The 22,851-nt window shown below is 38.9% G+C and overlaps 1 protein-coding gene across 1 annotated transcript in view; it reads left to right on the forward strand.

Moving 5' to 3' along the window:
- PTPRK (protein tyrosine phosphatase, receptor type K) overlaps nucleotides 1-22,851 on the forward strand; it is a 791,004-nt gene that overhangs the window by 764,238 nt on the left and 3,915 nt on the right. The window contains exons 20-33 of the mRNA XM_019520302.1: nucleotides 1,154-1,241; nucleotides 2,359-2,435; nucleotides 2,637-2,654; nucleotides 5,716-5,752; nucleotides 7,364-7,461; nucleotides 8,227-8,343; nucleotides 9,979-10,133; nucleotides 11,282-11,417; nucleotides 13,836-13,985; nucleotides 14,568-14,741; nucleotides 17,562-17,693; nucleotides 17,943-18,068; nucleotides 20,444-20,607; nucleotides 22,619-22,754. Of these exons, the coding sequence (XP_019375847.1) occupies nucleotides 1,154-1,241; nucleotides 2,359-2,435; nucleotides 2,637-2,654; nucleotides 5,716-5,752; nucleotides 7,364-7,461; nucleotides 8,227-8,343; nucleotides 9,979-10,133; nucleotides 11,282-11,417; nucleotides 13,836-13,985; nucleotides 14,568-14,741; nucleotides 17,562-17,693; nucleotides 17,943-18,068; nucleotides 20,444-20,607; nucleotides 22,619-22,754 (1,608 nt within the window). The remainder of the gene's footprint in view (nucleotides 1-1,153; nucleotides 1,242-2,358; nucleotides 2,436-2,636; nucleotides 2,655-5,715; nucleotides 5,753-7,363; nucleotides 7,462-8,226; nucleotides 8,344-9,978; nucleotides 10,134-11,281; nucleotides 11,418-13,835; nucleotides 13,986-14,567; nucleotides 14,742-17,561; nucleotides 17,694-17,942; nucleotides 18,069-20,443; nucleotides 20,608-22,618; nucleotides 22,755-22,851) is intronic.

A 22,851-nucleotide genomic window follows, 5' to 3' on the forward strand; every position in this document is an offset into this window, starting at 1 on the left:
ATTTAGTGTCAGATGCAAATTTGTTCAAGAAGCTTTCTGTGCTAGCATCAAATCATTAATAAACGCATCGAACAGCCAGATAAACTATATCCAAAGCATTCCCTTCATCCACCCGTGTGGTTACTTTGTTAAGGCAGGACATCAGGTTTGTTTGACATGATTTGTTTCTGGTAAATCTGTGCTGGGTGCTTGTGATCAGCCTTTCCTCCTGCAGATGCTCGCAAAAGGCCTTCCTTAGGATATGCTCCAGTAAATTCCTGGGCATTGAGGTGATGGTAACTGGTTTACAGTTTTGCAGCTCCTTCTTTTTGCCTTTTTTGAGGAGGGGCACTTGTTGGCCCATTTCCATTCTCTGGTACCTGGCATGTGTCCCATGACTTCCTGAAGATCACTGCCAAGGGCTCTGAGATCTCCTCTGCCAGTTCCTCTGGTATCCTGGGATCAAGTTCATCAGGCCTTGCTGACTTGAATTCATTCAGAACCACCTGTTCTGAAATACTTGTGTAGAAAACAGATTGTTGGGCATTCAGTAAAACGAGAGTAAAAAGCCTTGTGCTATCACTGAGGTAGCAGCTTTTTTTTTTAACAGCTATGCAATATGACAATGAGCTTGGAAATGAATAAGAAGTGTTAACAGTAATTTTAGAAGGAGGCTTTGTGTGGGTTCTGCTGAAAAGTTAGTGTTGGTTGCTTTGCTATAAAAACAAATGTATAAAATATTGTAGAAGTACAAATATATTAGAAGGTGTTCTGAGAAGGAAGGTCAGATTCTCAGTGTGTTAATCCTTGATTCCTTGTTATTTTTCCCATCTTCCTCCCTTGTGAGGATCACTGCACCTGTCTGTCCATTTTTCAGTCCTTCACCAAGCAAGAGCTGGGTTAGAAATCCCTTGAGAATCACTCCATTGGCTCATTCTTTGACCATGCAGACTATTATGAGAGACTCTCCTTTTAGAAACATAGCCACCTCTGCTAGCAAAGGTGCAAGTGTGTATCCAGACCTTCAAATCTGAGATTCTTTTATGGCAGAGAATTGTTGTACTGTACAGAAAAAATGTATTTAGCAATTGTGTTGCCAAATCTTTAGTTTGTATTCTAGATTTAATGATTTCATTTTTAATACTTTCCATATCTGTGTACTTTTTTAAAACAGAGTTTTTTTGAGGGGCAGTCAGCTTCTTGGGATGTTGCTAAAAAAGATCAAAACAGAACAAAGAACCGATATGGAAACATTATTGCATGTAAGTACAGAGATAGCTGGTGAGAAATGCTTGGTAATATTCATAGAAATTCGTGTGCACTGCTGTATTTCTTGTGTATATGTTTAAACTGAAAAGACATAATTCCATAATCCAGTGGTACATCCGCTTATAAAATTAAATGCTTGCTATCATTCAGTACAGAATTACAGTGCTGTCTCTCAAATTTTTGTCATTGTCTTTCAACAGTTACATTAATTCAAGATTTTCTTCTTCTAATGTGGGTAGAAGTTTGTGTTTGTACCATACTATATGCAAGTGGTGGTGATCATTTGAGAATGGCAAGCTAACAAAAGTCTTTGGGTCTTATTTGAATGGTGTTTTTCTGCAACTAAAATTGTATTTTTGGTTAAAGTGTAGCAGGCTATTCACACCTTATTTTTTGTTGCAGCTCAGGGGCCAGTGTGTCAGAAGTCTTCTTGTTTAACATTGGTGTGTTTTACATTGGCAATTAGGACCAGGTAGCCCCACTCTAGTTCTCAGATTTAAAGCTTGTGATAGCTTAGAGTCATGCACGGGGGAACACATTTAATTTCTATTGTACAAAGTGAGTTGCATGTGTAATTACAGTGTCATTGGGGAAGTTGATAGGCACGGATTTAGGTGCTTAGCAATTTAAGTAACTGAAAGTCTGTTACCATGAAGCACTTGGAAGGTTTTTGAGGATATAGATATGACCTTTAGAAGTGGGAGTGCAGGAGTGGGAGCCAGAGCTATCCTGGGTCTCTAGATGACCCTCCCTGCCACTAACTTAAGTTCCTGAACAAGTCACTTAGATTAGTTGCCTATTTACCATATGTAACATGATACCTGCCACCTGCACAGAATTAATGAAGCTTAATTAAAGTTTGTGAAACATGTTGAGGGGTGTAGGCAGATTCACCCAAAGAACCTTGTCTGTCTGAAACATGTTGAGGCCCTTGAACAAAAGGGCTCCATGCAAATCCTTATAATTTAAAGTTCCTAAAATATCAAGCAGTGAGGCTAAATAAAAAAGTTTCCCAGAAGCCTTTCCATAAAGTTATAAGATTTGTAATTCACATATATTGGAGCCATATGAAAGTAGACTTTTGGTCTGTTTCCTATAACAAATTTACAGATGACCACTCCAGAGTGATTTTGCAACCTGTTGAGGATGATCCTTCTTCAGATTACATTAATGCCAACTACATAGATGTAAGTGGATTGCAAGGCTTTGTATCACTCTGCAGCTTCTGTATGCAAAACTTTTGCATGTTACAAATTTATTTGCATGCCAACAAATGTAATGAAAGCTTTTTAATTAAGAACAAAATGTACACTTTCCTTGTTCTACGTCCTAGTACTCACTGACATTATTGTGCTTTCTTTCACATCTGACTTTGGTTTGGGCTGTAGATTTGGCTGTACAGGGATGTAAGTACCACTATATGTGAATAACAGCATCCTATTATAAATATTTAACATGGACATTGTTCTTAATTACTTTACACTTCTATTTTTGTTGTTAGATATCTATGCATGCTTCATTTAATTTACTCATCTGTTTTTATCATTTCTTTGCTGTGAATATTTTTGTATGTACTTTAGGAAAAAGTTTAGACTTTTGGGCTAGGGATAGAAGTTGCACGTAAACCAGTATAAGTGGCCAGAAATGGGTTTATATCTGTACCACAGCAGAAGTTCACTGCACGTAAACTGCTTGCAAAATGGCTAGAACCTGTTTCAGATAAACCTGGATGCATGTAGTATCAGACTTAATTGATTTAGGTTAAATCAGTTTACTGAAATTCTGTCCCAGATCCCCTACAGATTCAAGTTAGCTCTCAGTTCCTCAGCATCCCAGGATGCTTTGCACCTCCACTGAAATCCTCCCCTCACAGGGTGGATGGGCTAAACTTGGGCCAAGCTGTCTGCTCCAGCCAAGCAGGGAGGCATGTTCTAGCACTGCTGGCTTCTGGCCTGGGCCATTGTAGGCATGTGTCTGCATTTCCAGAATCAAAAGTGAAAGTCTTTTCACTTGCTTCTCGGTTCAGTCTAGGCAGCTTAGACAGCCTGTGAATATTGAATCAATTCAGCCTTGGTTTTTTTGACTGGCTGTACTTAGCCCTGACATATCTCAGGCTATTGTTAGATGAACCAGGTGACCGTGTCTTTTTAAGAAAAATTGATGTTCACATGCATGTTATTTTTTGATGGTTTGGGTTTCTAGTTTCCCCCTGCCATTTGTATGTGAAAAGTTGGGTAGTAAGCTGTATGTTAGTGGTTCTGAAAACATACTTAAGAGGCATTTCTAATATGTGCTTTTGAAGAAGGTAAGAATAATACCAACTTCTTAATTATTTTAAAAGAGAAGCCATTTTTGTGTATTTCTAGACAAGTTGAATACTTAATTCATATTTGTTCTTCAGGTGCCATATATTGGATATTATGTAGTGTATACACAAACATAATTTTTGAGAGGTAGTATAGATTTTCTGATTTCATCTGTAGAAAACTTTCTTTTTCAAATTTCAGTTTTGATTTCCACATTTTGCTAAGAAATAACTTAAAGGCACTAGAAACTTGAATGATCTTTGCCATGTTTCTTGGTCAGCAAAATATGGCATTGTTTGGGATAAGAAAGCAAAGACACAGGAGATAATTTGGTTAAACAAAAGGCCTATGAAAAAAGTGTCATCCACAATATCTAGTGTATGTTTTAACAGGTTGGGGGATTTTCATAAGCTTTCAGGTATGTAGCACCAAGCTACATTTCTTCTTCCAGCAGTGCTTTATAAAATGTTTAAGATAGTCTAGGGTGTAAAGTTTCTATAACATATGTAGCACTGGACCTTTTACCTCACCCTCTGTGATTTGTAGGCCCAATGATATTTTTCCAAGGGACTTCCACAAAGGTTCTGTGACTTTATAATAAACCCTGCTTCTCAAAGGTACTATTTTCTCACTAAAAATAAATGCCACCTCATCATAACCCAAGAGGAAGACTGCATATTTATAATGGCACTTTGCTCAAAGCAGTATTTCAGTATAAAGAAGCTAGGAATGCATTCTATTTCTGTTATTTGAAGGTGGTGGTGAATATTAAGTCCTCCTGGAAGACTGTATTATCCTTCCATGGGATTTTTTTGGAAATACCTAATATTCAGTATAATTCTATCCTCACTCTCAAGGCAAAAAATAAAACACTCTTTAGAAGTATTTTTTTTGAGCCCCAAAGGATAGTATTTAATCCCTGGCCAGGTTGCTTAAGAAGTTCTCAGGAAGAGGAGATGAATCTTCATGATGCATGGAAATTCTTCAGTTTCGTGACTCACCGTACCAGTAATGGGTACTGGAATTTGTATACTTTGTTAAACTATAATAAGCGTTATTTCTCTATTGTTTGCACAGCGTGATGTTTGATATTGTTTCCATGCAATCTAGTGCTACTAAATTCCCATCTGCCGGACTTGATTTAGTACAAGTCAGGCAGGTCTATTTGTCTTGTTCGTATGCTAAGAATTGATAGTTAATGGTGGGCAGAACAGCAAGTTTCATAGTTGTTAGGGTCAGAAGGGACCTATTAGATCATTGAGTCCTACCCCCTGCCTCAGGCAGGAATGAGTGCTGGGGTCAGATGATCCCAGCCAGATGTCTGTCCAATCTCCTTTTAAACACCTCCAAGGAAGGGGACAGCACCACCTCCCTTGGAAGCTTAGTCTATATTTTGGCAACCCTCACTGTAAAGTGATGGGATGTGTCCAACTAATTGGTAGGGATTGGCTGTGAATAGGTTTACTGCCATATATGTGTGTGTGTATACCAGTATGTGTATCATGTGTAATATAGTATGCACGTATTTTGCATAGCATTGAACATATTCTGCAGAAAATTCCATTGAAGCCAGTTACAACAGGTCCTTGATTCTGTGCACGCACACATTGTCCAGCTCTACCACTGGAATGTTCTGTTCTTATTTATTTACGGCTCTTCTATACATCTTTCATACATTAGTAATAATTATTTTTTAAAGAAAATGTGAAGTATATACTTGTTTCATGGCATATAAATTAGGAACAATGCCTGGTTTTTAGATACTGTGAAGGCAAAGGCCATTTTCGCTTCTAATTTTTAAATAAGCCATCCAGTACACTCAGCAGGGGAAGACATGTCAAAACAAGGCCAATTTAAAGGGCCAGTGACCTAACTAAAATAATATTTACTGTTACAGTACGATGTATGTTCAAGTCAGATGTTAATTTTTCCATTCTATCTGTAACCATTTGAACCTTTTCAGTCTGAATAGACTTGTTTCAGTTATGAGCGCATACAGCTCTTAACCACTAATCTGTTCTGAAAAGGTTGTCTCTATAACTAACACGTCTGCAATCCATTATGCCTTCATTTCCCCCTCCTTTCCTCCCTCCTACCCTCCCTGCCTCCAGTGCTTTTGTCAGTATTACAATACTCATATGAACCTGTTTTGACTTTTTAGGGATATCAGAGACCAAGTCACTATATTGCAACCCAAGGTAAGACTTTGCTAGAGTAAATGTCAGCCAGCAAACCTGTTCCATAATAGTCTATCTGTTGCATAACAAAATGGTACCAGATTTGGTATGATTTATAGTGTGCAACAGTTGCTGTTTATTTTTCTCTGTTGCAACAATTTTGCATAATTTGCCTAGGTGTACATTGCATAAATGAAAACTTGCACTAATATGTCACACTAATTAGATATTGACTATCTCCACATATTAATGTTTCCCCTGTAAGTTCAGTCAATAATGCCACTAGTTACTGCAGTAATTTCCAGTTGTGAAGCAAGCCTGGGAGAAGCACATGGGCTGAAAGAGCAGAAAACATTCATCCTGGCTGAGGGGTTTTTCTTCTCATAATTCAGCATACTATCCTATTGCATGGTGTCCATCCAAGACCAGTATTGCTGGGATAAATAATGCAAGTAAATAATGTTGCAGCAGGTTTTTTAGATGAGCCAAAACTAGAGAAGAGGAGACAGTCTTTGAAATTCAATACTCGGCAAATAAAAGAAGAATTAGAAGAAAAGGTGTCAATTTCATAAATCGGTCCCTTGACATCTGAAATTAAGCTATGCAAGTTATAAAAAATAAACAAGTAGGCTGAATAGTTTTTATTTCATGCTATGTGGACAGATTTTGAAGATTTCCTCTAATTTTGCATTTGCGATCAATTACAGGCATAAATCTGATAGGATTATAGCATATAGCTAAATATTTATGCTCTTAATCCAGGTAATGAAATGCCTCCATCTGATCATTTTTTAATCATTGTATTTGATTACACCTGCAAAGTTATAAGTTAAATGGATGCCTGTTTAAAAAAATGGCCTGTAAAATGTTGTTCTTTTCCCTGTCCAGTCTTTTATACTCTGTCTAATATATATACACACCTACTTGCATAGCTTTTATCTAGATTGGAATTTTAGTTGCGTTTTAGCAAGCTAATTGATAAAGTCATAAACTCTAATGCAGAGGTTCTCAAACTTTTTCTTATTGAGTACCCCCTTCCAGATTCACCAGCTGCCCACATATCCTACCAGCATACATTTTATATTTTAACAGCTTAAATGCCAATTATTATTATAATGAAAATTAAGTCTGTCATTACACAATTTCTCCAGTGTACCTCCCAGAAAAGTCTTGTGAACCCCCAGGTTGTGGGGTTGCATATTGGACACACCTTTTGTTGCAAGTTGTATTTAATCTTACTTGGCAGCCTACAGTGAAAGGTTTGGGTCCTTTGTCAAGTGTTTGCAAGGTGCCTAAACTGGAATTTATGATTAACTTAATTTATAAGTTTTAAAAATAAAACATATGTAGGGATGTATACACACATTGTTCCATCCTGGAAATATCTCAGCTTCTAGCACAGTGATCAAATACCTGCCTTCTTTCAAGTTGTAATTTGATTAAACTGAGATACTCCTGGGCTCATTCAAAATAACATTACAGTTTAAGAGTAGTGATCAGTATGGTGATGCAAGGACTATTAGACCCCTCCAAATGTGAACAAATAACTTATTGTGCAAAGAGATTTTGGTTCTCCTATTCACTTCTATTGTTGTTTTATTATATAATATTGAAGTATTGGTTTTCTTTCAGGTCCAGTCCATGAAACAGTATATGATTTCTGGAGGATGATATGGCAGGAGCAATCGGCTTGTGTTGTGATGGTTACAAATTTAGTTGAAGTTGGGCGGGTAAGTAACTTGATTTTAAAACCAGTACAACCTAATAAAAGAGTTACCTAATAATCCATGGTTTCTCACAGTCAGAGAAAGAACAGTAGGGTCTTGACAAGTGGACCCCTGCTTCTGGAAATGGAGAGACTAGATAGTATATTGCTATGTTCAAATATCCTTGCAGCTTAAAACAGCAAATTAAAACGTGACAGCTCTATAAAGAAGAGCTAGTGCAGCAGATGATGGTGTATTGTTTTTATGAGAATGATGCTGCCTAAATCCAAAAGTCGTAACACAATCTAGTACATAAGAATCATTTGTATATTACCCTACTCAAATGGTCACAACTACCTGGCTAAAGAACAAGCACACAGTACCTTTAGTACAAGGTAGAAATCAGATTATAAATCACCTATCTCAGAAGTTAAGGAATTCAGTTTCACTATTTCAGAAATTTAATTGGGCATTTAGGGCACCTATACACGTGACAGGGCTCTGCATTTAAGGTGCATAGGTGCTCTCAGAGCCACTCTAATTAAAGCCTATCCCTCTCACCCATCCCAGAGCATTTGTATAGATGCCCTTAAGAAGTAGTATAAGGTGTTGTAAATTCCTTCAAATTATGGGAAAACTTGACTGGTATTCAGTATAGGTGGGCCCCAGTGGAGATCAGGTTATGGCAGTGTCATTTTGGAAGTAAATAAATAATAGCATATTTAGTTACCATTTATCATGCTTTCAATTTCACATGCTTTAATTTTCACCTTTTAATTTTGTATTTAGGTCAAGTGCTACAAGTACTGGCCTGATGACACTGAAGTTTATGGTGACTTCAAAGTTACTTGTGTAGAAATGGAACCACTTGCAGAATACGTAGTCAGGACATTCACCCTTGAAAGGGTAAGTACTTTGAAAGATGTCTTCAAAATATCGTTTCCCAGCAGTTCAATGAGCTAAGCAGAGGCTTGCACCTGTTCAAATAGAATAACAAATCATCCTGCCTAATTAACAATTCCATAAAGAGCAACTATTATTTTGCCTTAAGAGGAATATGTCAGCATCAGTGGTTCCTTGTCACGCATATTGTCATAACCCTTGTACCTTAGTATTTTGTTAATAGTATTTCTTCATTTTCCTTTCCTTCATCAATAGTCAACATCTGTTCTGGGACCAAATATATTGCTGTTAACTACCTGCCATTCCTTGGGGTAGAAACCAAACATTTTAGGCATTGTTACTTTTTTATGTGGAAGGCAGTTAACCTGTGGTATAACCAGGTTAAAAAAAAAAGGATTTGACAAATTCATAGATAATCGCTCTATAAATAACTGTTAAACAGAACAGTCAAGAGATGTATCTACTGGTATCTCTAAACCAATGATGGTGAATGCCAGGGTGGGTAAAGAACTGGGGATAGATCACTCTAGATATACCCTGTTCCCTCCTGGAGTAAACAATAGGTTGCATGCAGTAGAGGCATGTCCATGCACTGGGCCAGTGCAGAGAGATCCACCCACTCCTGCCTGGCATAGTCCAGGAGATCCCCAGTGAAGATGATGTTGGCCAGAATGATCCTCCAGTATATCCAAGGCTCCTCAGTTGCTGGCAGTACCAGCTGCAGAGTTTTTAGCAGGGTCTCAGCTAAGAGGTCTGTGCTTTGGGCAACCATGTCTGGGGATCTAGAGGTGGACAGGGGGCTGGAGCTTTGGCTGGCATCAGGGGATATACACAGAGAGACACGAGAGGGAGACACACTGCTGGCTTACTTAGCTGGTTACAAACACCAGGGAGTAGAACACAGGACTTGCCACACCAAGGCAGACACAAAGGTGTTGTCAGAACAGCTAGAGGTGGAGCAGAGGGTTTGTTCTGACTGGAGAGGTGACTGACTGGTGTAGGACAACATGGGTCCAAGCCCAGGTGGAGACCAGGATCCTGTGGCAGGTCAGTGGCCAGCAGCTCCAGATTTGAAAGTGGCATGGAATATTTTCTGTTTTAGATACCTGAAGACTGTCTAGACTGCATTCCTTGTTTTGCCAACCAAAGTTGGTTGCTTTACTTCTGTTAAAGCACTATACCCGCCTGCCTCATTCAGGAACCACAGGATTACATACTGAAACTTCAATAAAATTCCGCTGTTTGTATGGATGCTCAAAATTAATGGGACTTTTAATCTACAGTAGATGGAACTAGTATCATTTTATAAATATGGGTTTCAGACTTGCAGTATGTTCTCAAGGAAACATATTAGGCCATCTTTATGAGCCTCTTGTGGTAAGATGCCAAGATGTTTGAAATCATTTCTGTTCTCATTAATATTCTAAGGAGGTCCAGGAATTGTCATGGTTCTTAATAAATATACTATATTTATATAAGTCTTTAATGAAGGAATTCTATGGGGTTTTTGCTTAAAATATTTTATGAAAACTACATATAGATTTTAACAGTTTTGTTTAACAGTTTTGTAGTTGGTTGATTCAGAGAAGATATTAAATGCTGTACCTTCTTCTGAAAAAATGATTATTGTCTTGACAGAGAGGTTACAATGAAATCCGTGAAGTTAAGCAGTTCCACTTCACTGGATGGCCAGATCATGGAGTTCCTTACAATGCTACAGGCCTTCTTTCATTTATACGCCGAGTCAAATTATCTAACCCTCCTAGTGCTGGGCCTATTGTTGTACATTGCAGGTGCGTAAAGCAGAGGTAGATGAATTTTCAGCAGCTTTATATCACACCATGCCTAGGTGCTATCTTTGAATCTTTCATCGTTGTAGAGTAGTTGTTGTATAACTTCTTGAATGGCTCAGGTCCTCCAAGTCCTTGTTTGGACTGGAAGCAAGACTAATCTAGCCACAAATGTAGCTGGATTCTAGTAGAATTTCCCTAGGTATTATGGACAGAAAGCCCCTCCTCCCTCTCTCCTCTGATAACAGTATCAGATTGTACTGGTACAGTAAGCTATCATTCAAGTTGATGTAGAGCAAAATTTGTGACATTTTTTGTTACAGCTTCTTTGAGATTTAAAATGAACCTTAAGGAAATATAAGTTTAAGTAAATTAAATACAAGTAAAAGTGAAGCAATATTTCCAAGTGAGTCTGGATACTGGACGTCCTGGCAATAGCTACGAAGAGGTTTTTTTCTGTGATGTTCTGTCTACAAATATTGCAGTTTGTAGTATGGGGAACATTTCATTGAAATATAGTTTCCCCCAAATGTTATGAGATGTTTTAATGACAGTCTGCAGATTCTGTACAGATTGCATGAAATCTCTTCGCAAATATCTGCAACATTTTGTTTTTTTCTAAAGCAGGGAAGAATCCTATGCATGCTTGAAAAGCACAAATGAGTTGTAATTGACAAACCAGAGTTTGAAGAGTTTGAGAAAATGGTTGTAAAATACATCCATAACTCTCTTGTTTTAAAACTTTTATGTGAGGGAAGTCACGCTTGATCTTCCTTAGGGAAGCTGACAAATATTACTCTATAAAGAGTTCATGTTTTAGCAGACTCTATAAAAAGTCTGCTAAAATGTACTTACTATTCCTAGGCCACAAAGAAACCTTTTGAGATAATAAAAAGGAACCTCACTACTATTGCTTTTACTTAACATATGAGTTCCAATGAGAAGTGTTTGCTTTTGCTTTTATATATATTTCATAAGTATCTAAATGTCAGTATACAGAGAAAAGAGGAAGCTGAAAAGAAAAGAAATATATGAGCACTTCTGCATTTCATCAAAATGTTCCAGGCACTTTGTTGTAAATGTCAATGAAAGTTGGTAAAGTTTGTGAAATGGACTTTTTGGGTTGGAAATTATTTCCTACTTCTTTATAGTGCTGGCGCTGGACGAACAGGCTGTTACATTGTGATCGATATCATGTTAGACATGGCAGAAAGGGAAGGTGTTGTGGACATCTACAATTGTGTCAAAGCATTACGGTCACGTCGCATCAATATGGTCCAGACAGAGGTATGGTATTGACCTAAAATGGAACGAATGCTTTCCTAGATGCAATAGGGCAGATTTGAATCCTATAATCAATAGAGTAGAGTCCTTCATCTATACCCCTGGGAGAGTAACCATTTACCTTCAATAAGAGGAATTCCTAGGTAAGAAAAATACCATGGAACTAGGAGTCCGGAGAATCTGTTGGGAGGCAGGAAAAAGATTTAACAAAATGTAGTTTCCAAATACCCCAGTCCATGTGGGAGGATTTTGGGGAAAGGATATGACTTTAATCCTTTCTTCTTGTCCCTCTAGACGTCCCAATTATAGTAGCAGTAATTCCAAGAAGCTAGCATTCATATAGTCCCTATACATTGTCTTCAGTGCTGGTTACTTTAGACTTTAGCATTATTCAGCCTGTGCACAGCATGCCACCATTATGACTGCCAGATCTCACAAGACCTGCCACTTACCCATCTCATCCCTCACTGCTTCATATTTGCATCCTCGCTCTTTCCCTCCATCTTAACATCCTTTCTTCCCCATTTGCTACATCACCTCCTCATCTTCACAGTTCTACCAGTTCCCTTAATATTTTTTCAGCAGTCTATCCCAAAAAAATCACTCTAACTAAGCTATAATCAGAACCCCCATGAGAAAGTCACTGTGATTGAACAGGGTGGCAAGTTACACCCCTGGCAGATATGAAATTAAAGGCACGGTGGAGTTTGATATGTGACCCCCACAATTGTACTTCCTGCCATGTAACACACATGGCAAAGAGGCATGATTATGAGATTGAGCATCAGAGCCCATCACACCATATTGCCAGTGCAGGGAAAGCCCAGGATCAAGCAAACTCCAGCAGCTGGGAGCCCCATCAATTGATGGAGCTCCCAGCCCTAGTACACCACTTGCTTCTGAGGCTGGCAGCCATCAGCTTATTCAGAATCGCAACCATGGGGGTGCACTATGTGCTCTCATGCCTGGAAGCCCCATCAGCTGATCTGGGCTCCCAGCCATGGGAGCAAATTAGATGATGGGGCTGCCAGCCCTGTGGGCGGACAGTGTTCAATTAATGATGTGATAGGAACCAGCCAGAAAGTTATTACAAATATTTCCTGTAGTAACTTTTTGGCTTATTCCTTATTTCATCATGCCATTAACTGCACTAATATGTTGCCAGGTAACTATTTTAGATGCAATTAACTGGGTAATTGCATCTTAAGTGTATTGTGTGTTAGGGGCCCTAGAGAATAAGTGGTGTAGAGAGGCATGAGCTTTCATAGACAAACAACATACTTCATCAGATGCAAAAATTGACAAAATTGTTTTGCCTATAAAATCCCATGCCTCTCTGAATGAGTTGTCTCTAAGATGCCTCCCTGCCCTGCCCTACCTTCTGCTTGACTTTACACTAACATGGCTTACCACCTCTCTACCAAGTCATCATGTAATCTTACTGTCATCTTTGTTGTCCCTTCCTCTTGTTCTCCCAATTTCCCATTACTCTCTTTCTTTTCTTTTTAAGCTCCTTGGGTCAGAGAATATGGGCACCAGTAGGGCAGGACAGGTAAGCATAGCAGTGAAGAGGCAGCAGCATGAACTTGAACATGTAGGAAGCTGTGTGCTTAGGAACCAGAATACAATCCCTCCAGGGACCCTGATGATGTGCACTGATTGCTAGTATCTGCCAGTGCCCATGATGCACTTTCCTGCCATTCTCACTTGTGCTGGCAAAATTAAGCTAGCACAGGTAGCACTTGCTACAATCACCCCTTTGTTTTGCTGTGTAGACATACTACTTTAGGTTATTACCAGTTTTGTGATGCCACTAGCTCTCTATAGTTGTTGTAAAATAATCAAAAGAAGATGCTGATGGAAAGAATAATTAATTGTCCAGGTCTCAAATCAGCACTGGACAGAACAACAAAATTTAAGGGAAGCATCATCTGCATTGGGATAGTGCAAAAGCTATTACTAGCCCAGTGCCAACTTCTTAGACATAAGGTGCATGGAATATGCCAAGTAATTGTCAGGAACAGGCAGTACTTGAATTAATTTATGCATTTTGTAGGTATTGTAGGGCTTAAAGCTGCTGTTAAGGAAGCAAATAAGCAGCGCTAGCATAACACTGACATACACACAGACCCAAGCACCACAAAATCACCTGAAAGTCCCCATTAAGCAAATTACTGTACATAAGCTTTTAAGTTTCACTGGGCTTAAATTGGTTCTGAGGGAAACATCTTGATTTAACTGTATTCCAGTTATAAAGAGTGTACTCTACTAAAGGTGCAAAAGTAATATCAAAAGGATTGATGGAAGCTGCTTTGAATAAGATTTATAGAGAAAGGAAGATATGCTCATCATAAATGAAGGAAAGATATTATTTTGTTTTTAAATTGCTGGAACTTTTTTTCCTTTTCCTCATTTGGTTAGGAGCAGTACATCTTTATTCATGATGCCATTCTAGAAGCCTGCTTGTGTGGAGAAACTGCCATCCCTGTCTGTGAATTCAAAGCTGCATATTTTGATATGATTAGAATAGACTCTCAAACAAACTCTTCACATCTCAAAGATGAATTCCAGGTATTTGCAGTTACTGCTAGCTCTTCATGTAATGGCAACTTCCTTGCCTCTAGGTACATTTAATATCTTTTAAGGAAAAGGGCTTTCTTATCAAGATCGTAACCTTTGTCCCTTTCATATATTCAACAAAATACAGCACCCATGTCTTTCATTACGTACTTTACAGAGTCACTCTTAAATATGAAATAACTTTCTTTGATTGTAATTGCAGTAGACTGGGAACTATAATGAATAGCACTGACCTTGAACTAGATGGAGCATCATATTGCGTTTTAAACAACTGAGGCACAATTCATATGAGATGCACAGGGGTCTTCCTTATTTTCTTCCTTTATTCAACCTCCTTTTTGGGGAGGATGTAGGTGGAAGGAAGCATTCAACAGTTTGTACTTCTCTTCACACTTACGTTCTCATTGACTTTAACTGAAAAACTCAGCAAGATTCCCAATATGATACATGCCTTTCTTTGCCTGAGATTTGTTGTGCCTCCTACAGTGCACATTTTTAATAAAGCAGTAAATTTCCAGGTCATTATGTGTAAGATGCATTATAATGTGACATTATTTCCCCTCTGTCCTTTAGACTCTGAATTCTGTGACCCCTCGGCTGCAAGCTGAAGACTGCAGTATAGCCTGCTTGCCAAGGAATCATGACAAGAATCGCTTCATGGATACGCTGCCACCTGACAGATGTCTGCCTTTCTTAATTACTATTGATGGGGAGAGCAGCAACTATATCAATGCTGCTCTTATGGACGTAAGAGACTATCTCCTTTGTCTGCGTAACGTGCCATGAAAAGCTGTGTAATATGAGAGAGAGCACTTACTGGTTAAAGAAAGGGTAATTCTTTCTTACTGTAGCGTTCAGTAAAACAGTCTTAAAGAAGGGAGGGAGAAATCTTGGTAGTATTTTGAAAATACTACCAACTTTTTTGTTATTACTTTACAAGGTCTGATATCTCAGACTTGTGGCCTTGTGAGAACCACCAAAAAGCTAGAAATCTTATCTTTTTAATAGTATTACTAAAGTACTAAATGCCAATTTCCACAAGATACCAAATCTTAAAAATCTGTCTCTGGTTCAGAGAGCAATATTGTTCATCTGAGCTTTGCCTGTTTTTTGAGAGAAATTTTACATTTGTTGTGGAAGGGAAAAAAAGAAGTATTCCTGTTTGGGGGTATGTGGGTTGTTTGTTTATTTGTTTGTTTGCTTGCTTGGTTTTTTTGGAAGAGGGGCTTTGCCATTTCGAATTGCAGGTGTGTAAAGCTAGTTGGAGTTTTTGAATGATTGCAGTATTCCCCAAGGTAAAAATGATTTAGTAGGCCAGAAGGGAAGAGCTGAGACAGTTAAAAGTATATGGGTGATAATGCAGCTCATCGTATGCCTATATGTGTTTGCTCACATATACCACTAAAATGTTCAAATTTAGGCGTCTCCTAAAGTGAAGCATCTAAATATGAATTTACAGGAAGCCTCTAGATAGGTGGCCTAATTTCTAAGTATGTACAGCTCTTTTTTTTCCTTAAAAAAATGAATTGCTGTTAAAAACTGAAGTGTCAGTGAAAGATACTGGAACAAACTGATAAATAGCAGGATATCATGTTGTTAATCCAAGAACTTTAACTAAGTTTATATATGAAATATCTAAACTGACAAAATAAAGTTGCTCAATATAATCAGCTATTATGCCAGAAAAATGGAAGGTTTGTACCTGGCTTTCATAAGGTCATTGGGGGCTGTACATGGGAATTTGAAACTAGCTATTACAATATAGCGTATAGTGTTTGTGAGAGATACAGAGTGTTTCTCTTTGGAATGATAGTTTTATTAAATGCCTGGGCGAAAATGATGTTATGGGATCTGTCCAGCACAGCTTTGGGAAATTAGTTTAATTTTGGAAAACTGGGTGATTGGGTGAGTAGAAAATGGCTATGTGCGCACATTCATTTGTATAGCTACAAAAATAAAAGTCTATGGGAATGTACACACATTCTGAGCCTCTGGCTAGTGTGCTACAAAATCCTCACAAAGTTGTGCTCTCCACCCAGGGGGCAATAGGGGGCTTTTCCATAGTTACCCCATCCCCCGCACCCTCAAAGGAGCCTGTCAGTGAGCCCAGTCAGCTGTTGCTGTCACAGCTCCCCTATCAGCTGCTTGCTGCCCCAAAAACAATGTTTCAGCCAGCCCGTGGGACTCCTGGAGATGCCAGGAATTCAGAGGTGAAGTGACTGGGCTGCGGTAACCCCCTTGCTGCTGCTTGCCCCATCGCTGCAGGCAGTCAGAAAGCCCAAGTCTGAATCAATTCAGTCTTCGCAAGTTAGTCTAAGCTGCGTAGATTGAACCGATAAGCAAGCGAAGAGACATTCACTTTTGATTCCGGAAATGCAGCCTCACACCTTCAGTGGCCCAGGCCAGAAGTTGGGGGGGGAGGTGCTAGAACATGCCTACCTGCTCAGCTGATGAAGACTACTTGACAAAGGCTAGCCCACCCACCCTGTGGTAAGGAGGGGCAGAGTTGTGGGGGAGGTGCAAAGCATCCTGGGATGTGGAGGACAATGAGTTAACTTGAAGCTGAAGGGGATCTGGAACAGAAGTTCAATAACCTAATTTAACCTAAATCAGTTAAGTCTGATAATGCAACCATCTTAAACTGGTTTTGGCCATTTTTAAAGTGGCTTCAGTGCATTGAACTTCTATTGTGTTACAGATTTGAACTGGTTTCCAATCACTTATACCGTTTTATGTGTAATATCTGTCCCAAGCCTGGAAGTGGGTCTTGATTCAGCCTGCAAAGCTCAGTGCAATCTATATCAAGCCCATAAGGAACTCTGTGGACAGGATCCAACCCAGGTTTGACACCTGTGGTTTTAAATTAGTGTATCAGTTGATGTGCAGCAGTATTCTTCCGGATTTGTAATTGCATGGTACTGCTGCCTGATGGTACCCTGTCAGCTTCTTCCACAGACAAAAATATTGCAATGCTCACAGCCTGGCTCCAACTCCAACCAAGAGAGAGAAAAAAGTTCTCCAAAAAAACAATTTAAAAGTTACTAAGCAACTTGTAAATCTTCCTGGTGTCAGATCAAGGAAAAGCCTTTAAAAAACAGAAAAATGAGTAAGATCAGGTAGTAGAGGAAAGATGATCTTGTGATTTGAGCTGTGACACTAGTACTAAAGATCTGGGTAGCTCAGTCAGAGACCTTCCTGTATGGCTCCAGTAAATCAGTTAATTTTTCTCCACCTTAGTATTCCCCTCTGAAATAGGATAATATCTCTTTTGAGTATCATAAAGTAATCTAAAACTCTGATGAATGGAAGTCATATATGCCTCAGTTCAGCAAAGTCTTTAAAAATGTCCTTAAATTTGTGTGACAACCTTAAGCTTAACAGGGCACATGCCTAAAATAAAATTAAAGCATGAATACAGTGATCAATACATTCTTACTTTAAAATAGGTTGCTTTTTAAGTGGTTTGTTTTGGTTCAGTCTAATATATTCCTGTTTCAGAGTCTGCATGAAAGTTATTCTGTGCTTTCTTTAATAATACTGATAAAGTAAGTATTTTTTTCTTTACAGAGCTACAGGCAACCAGCTGCTTTCATAGTTACACAACATCCTTTGCCAAACACTGTGAAAGATTTCTGGAGATTAGTGTATGACTATGGCTGCACCTCTCTTGTGATGCTGAATGAAGTTGACTTAGCACAGGTTAGTTTGGTGCATGGGGGGGGTGGGGTTTGGTATACAAATTAATAAATCAATGTGATTTCACTAGGTAATAGAGCATATGTAATTACAATGTCATTACGTTCTATATATACCATGACTAAGGTTTTTATTAGCTAATTTACAGCTAATGACTATTACTGCTGTTCTGTCAAGACCAAGTATTACAATTGCAGGCAATTACGATAATATAACTTAAATTTTAATTATACTTACTTTATCCTTGTACAGGGCTGCCCACAATATTGGCCTGAAGAAGGAATGCTGAGATATGGTCCCATTCAAGTAGAATGCATGTCTTGTACAATGGATTGTGATGTGATAAACAGAATTTTCAGGATATGCAATCTAACAAGAGTAAGCATTATATTAATAGTAATGAACTATTTAACACTATTAGGTGAACATATGGATTTGTATTTTAAATGGTATTTAAGATACAGTAGTGATGTTTTTAAGACATTCTGAGCATTTTTAAATGTGTTCCTGGGGTAGAGGGGGAGCCATTCTAATTAAAGGGCCTGCAGCATCTCATGTATCCCCATTAAATGAGCTTTAGTTAAAGTGCCCCTGCCACCAGTTTGAAGCCCAGGGATGCTAATATGCAAGACATGCAGGCTGGCTGGAGCACGCTAATTAGCACACTCCCGCAGACTCGAGTAAAGGTTTACTGCAGTTTCAAATAGAATTTCTCACCACTTGTAAGGGTGCAGGGGATGGGGGGGGGATGGGTGTAGTGGGGGCAGGTATGGGGGATGCAAAGGTCTGGAGGGGCAGGTTGCAGGGAGGTGCAGGCACTGGTGGGGGTCACAGACAGCAAGGGACAGACAAGGGGGGGAAAGGTAGCAGGGGGAAGGCACAGGCAGCATGGGGCAGGCAGCAGGCTTCCAACATGGTAGGAAGCAAATGGCAGGGCAGCCGGGTGCAAGGGACAGACAAGAAGGACAAGGAGGAGGTGTCTGGGCCTGGCTGCTTTTCTAGCCATAGCTGTGGGAGGACGAATTTGAGATGACCCTCAACTAATTAGGTTCTACACATGGAGAAGTATAGATTTCATAATAATCCCATGGAATTATTATAAATAAATCCATGGAAAATTATAAATTAGAATCTAATTATTGGTGTTCGGGGAGGGTGGGGTTCATCTTAAATTCAACGTAGCCTTGGATTTGGGTAAATACAGTATATAGTTACCACCTCTGAGGTGTATGGTCTACAAAGTGAAGCAGACAAACTGACAGTTTGCAAAGCCTGTGTGAAAAGCCTTTTCAAATTATGCTGGCTTTAAGGTTTGCACCACTTTTCCCTGGTCTTCATTTTTATTGTTCCTTACAGCTCCACTAACAATGCAGTTTCATTTCCTTCACCCAGTGTAGCATTTTGCTGTGCTATCCTCTCCTCTGTTGTTTTGACATCTTCTCAAACCCTTTTAGCCAGCTACCAGCTCCTCCTTCAGATCTTCACTAAAAGCTCACTTCTGCCATGTTGCGGACAAAAATTAAGTGAAAAAAATGTTGTGTTCACCAACAGGTTTTGTACCTTTGTAATTATCCCTGGTTTATTCCCCTCACTTGTTCTGTCTTGTATTTAACAATCAAGCTCTGAATACAGTGGGCTGTCTCTAGCATATTTCTTCACCTTTCTTAAATATTAAAACATTGAAGGGAAATATGTTATGTTATTGTTTTTGCAAAGACTTTTTAATTGCTTTTTTTCCTAAACCCTGAACTAAGAGCTAGTTTAGATTTTGGCCTTTTTTTATCCAAACCCCCACACTCAGATTGTGATGAGTCTTAAGTAAAATGTTTTCGTCCCCATTTTTTATTCTCCTTGAGGGAACTACAATACTGTAGTTAAGCAAAAGAACGCCTACAAACAATTATAATCCTCTGTCTTCTAGTGTCCTTCTTTCTTTCATTCAGTTCTCATTTTAGTCTCCTTTTCTTCTTTCTGCTTCTGTGTTTTGGCTTTTAACACATTTTGTTCCTTTCTGTTCCCTTATTTCCTTTAGGTCTTGCTTTTGACACTTTCTTTCTCGCATCTCTTTTCTTCTAAGCCTGCCCCTGCTACAGGAAACCAGACAGAGTAGGTTATTTATTCTTCAGGGCAGCGAGGCAGAGCAGAGCTGCTTGTGATATTTTAAGCCCATCCCAGCACTCTTCCTATCTCAAGTCTAGTGTGGAAATGGGTCAGAGAGTTAGACCAGGACAATCCAAATGTGATGAGCTGGCAAAATGGGAAAAGACTGTGACCATTCATATTTGAGCCAAAAGAATGTATTCATAATTTATAACACAAAATAGTTTATTTGGGTAAGAACTACAGATGGAAGTGTGTGGCCACTTTTGTTTTTGTGTAAGGTCCAGAAATACCATGATTTGACTAAGCAGAGGGCCGTTCCGAATAAGTTAAAAAAAAAGATTTTTCTTTTAGAACCCATAGATATACCTTGATAACAACTGTGGCATTGAAACAATTAACAGCCCAATAAACTTTGATGTCATTCTGACAGAAATTACTCCAGAACATTTTCTTCTGTAACCTGCTTCTGCTGCAGTAGGGACCCTTACACTTCTGCTTTGTAGGCATGCTCAGCTCTGCACATGTGTGGAATGGCACTTGCCATAATGTGTACTGTTTCTGATTAGGTTCCACATTATTTGGTCTGTTTGGTTTCCTAAACTCAGTTCTATAGATGGCTTGTTAACATGAAGTTGTTTGTCTTCTCTTAGCCCCAGGAAGGCTATCTGATGGTGCAGCAGTTCCAGTATTTGGGATGGACTTCTCACAGAGACGTACCAGCTTCCAAACGTTCATTCTTGAAGCTAATTCTCCAGGTTGAAAAATGGCAAGAGGAATGTGAAGAAGGGGAAGGCCGGATGATCATTCACTGTCTGTGAGTAATTTCTTTAAAGCCAGCTGGGTACATGGTGCCAACTCTAACTGTTGTTTAGCATCCATTTTTTTAATTTAAATTCAACCCCACACTTTCTTCTGCACATGTCATTTTTCTTACCCTTCCTTCATTTTATCACTTTTATTACTTTTCACTCGCACCCAGATTTTTCTAGACAAGAGCCTTGGTATCATGGTAAGGAGTGGCTAGATTTGAACCTTATCTGTTAGATGCATATTCTTTTCCTAGAGCTTCTCGGAGTTGCTTATATTCTCCATTTACATGTAATGGCAGTTTTTTTCTAGGTGACTAAAAGAGTACTCCAGTGTCTTCTGATCCAGTGCCATTACACTGTTGAGTTCTTCCAGAAGGAAACTCCTTTGTACCAAGTGGCAGTAGAGTATTTATAGCTTTTCATATATACATAGCATAGTTCTCCAACATGATTGCAGGGTTTGTTATCATCATGGACAAAGAATATGTGTATGTGAAGTTGGAGGACTTCATAGAGCGTATCTGTCATAATGATGCAGGAATGTGATGTAGGAAAAAGTACCTTCATTTCTTAGCTCTACTATTTAAAAAGGGGAGAAAACTCCTAAGTTCATCGCATGCATAATAGTAAGAAGTTCATTTAAAAAAAAGAGATGTAAGAATTCAGTGTCACCAATCTTTTATTGGACCAACTACTTGGTTGAGATAGGCAAGCTTTCAGGTATTTCAGGCACTGTGTCTATTCCCAACCGTGCAGTTTGCCCAGTAAAAGATATGACCCACAGGAATTCACATCTCACATTTCCTGGAACATCACAGTAAAAATAGCACCTCAACACCACCATTAAAAAGTTATTTTCAGGGGGAAAAGTCAATATAATCATTCTTTTTGTACATTTAGGGTGCATCTATATGTGCACTTTACTGCAGCATTAACTAATTAGCCTGTCAGTAAAGTGTCACTGTCTACATGTGCACCCATAATAGGGTGCAGTAAATTAATTCACTCCGCCATAACATAGTATTGTCAGGGATAGTACTCTCTTATGGCACAGTTATTTACTCCACCGAAACACATGTGTAGACGGTGATTGGGGTTGGCTGGGGCATGAGAGTGCTAATGTTTGGGGCCTGCCTGCTGCGTGGCTTCACACTTTAGCACTTTCGTGCCCCAGCCAGCCCCTCTGCTGCATAACATCTTAGCTAACCCGAGCTTGCTGCTAGCCCAGTGCTGCTCCACCCCAACTCAAACTGCTGTTGTCCTGAGAGCCCATGCAGACACTGCACCCAAAAGCAGTTGACTCTGAGCAGCACAGACAGTTCTGGAGTTTATCACATCGCATTAATTACATGTGTAGATGCACCCTCTGTGACTAGAAAATGATTAATCTATTTTGTACCATGTTTCAAATTAAAGCTTAAATTTTAGCTTTTATTAAAACCTATATTATTTTAAATTTTATAAAATGCATACAAAGAGATTTCTAATTAGATGTGCAAAAATATATTTTTTGATGCTTAACTGTAACAGCATTGTGGGTCACCAGTACAGTGTCCATAGAATTTTGAAATTTGTGTAATTTAAATTTAAGCGAAGAACAGCACCTCTACAAACTTTTTGAAGTCATATTAAATCAAATTAGTGGTTTATCTGAAGGTTAACCAGAGATCAAATCAAAGATACATCACACTTTATTCCTGTTAGATGAGACAAATGGAAAAATGTTGCAGTTTATATTCATAGCACTTGCTTTTAATTTCTACCACCCATTTAAGATGTATTATAACAGAGCTAGGCTACATAATGGGTTATAAAGCACCAACACGCAGAGGAAATGATTAGGAGGGGCATCATTGTGTCAGAAAAGTTGAATGTTTCACATCACGTCCACTGGAGTGCAAAAGAATGGGGACTCACCCTACACAAAACCTGACAAAGCTAAAGTTCAAATTAGTGTGACTGATAAATGTGTATGTACCAGAGGTGCATTAGCTCTGTTGTTTTATCTGCTTTCAGGAATGGTGGTGGTCGAAGTGGGATGTTCTGTGCCATAGGCATAGTTGTTGAAATGGTCAAAAGGCAAAGTGTGGTTGATGTTTTCCACGCGGTAAAGACTTTACGGAACAGTAAGCCAAACATGGTAGAAACCCCGGTAAGTTAGAGCATGTTGAATTGCATTCACGCAGCTAGAGGACAAGGTGAAAAATATGCAGTCTGTGTGGATATGCTCACTTGGGATCACTCATTCT

Source organism: Gavialis gangeticus, unplaced genomic scaffold, assembly GCF_001723915.1.
Source record: "Gavialis gangeticus isolate Ggan-Ray unplaced genomic scaffold, GavGan_comp1, whole genome shotgun sequence".
Taxonomy (NCBI): Eukaryota; Metazoa; Chordata; order Crocodylia; family Gavialidae; genus Gavialis; species Gavialis gangeticus.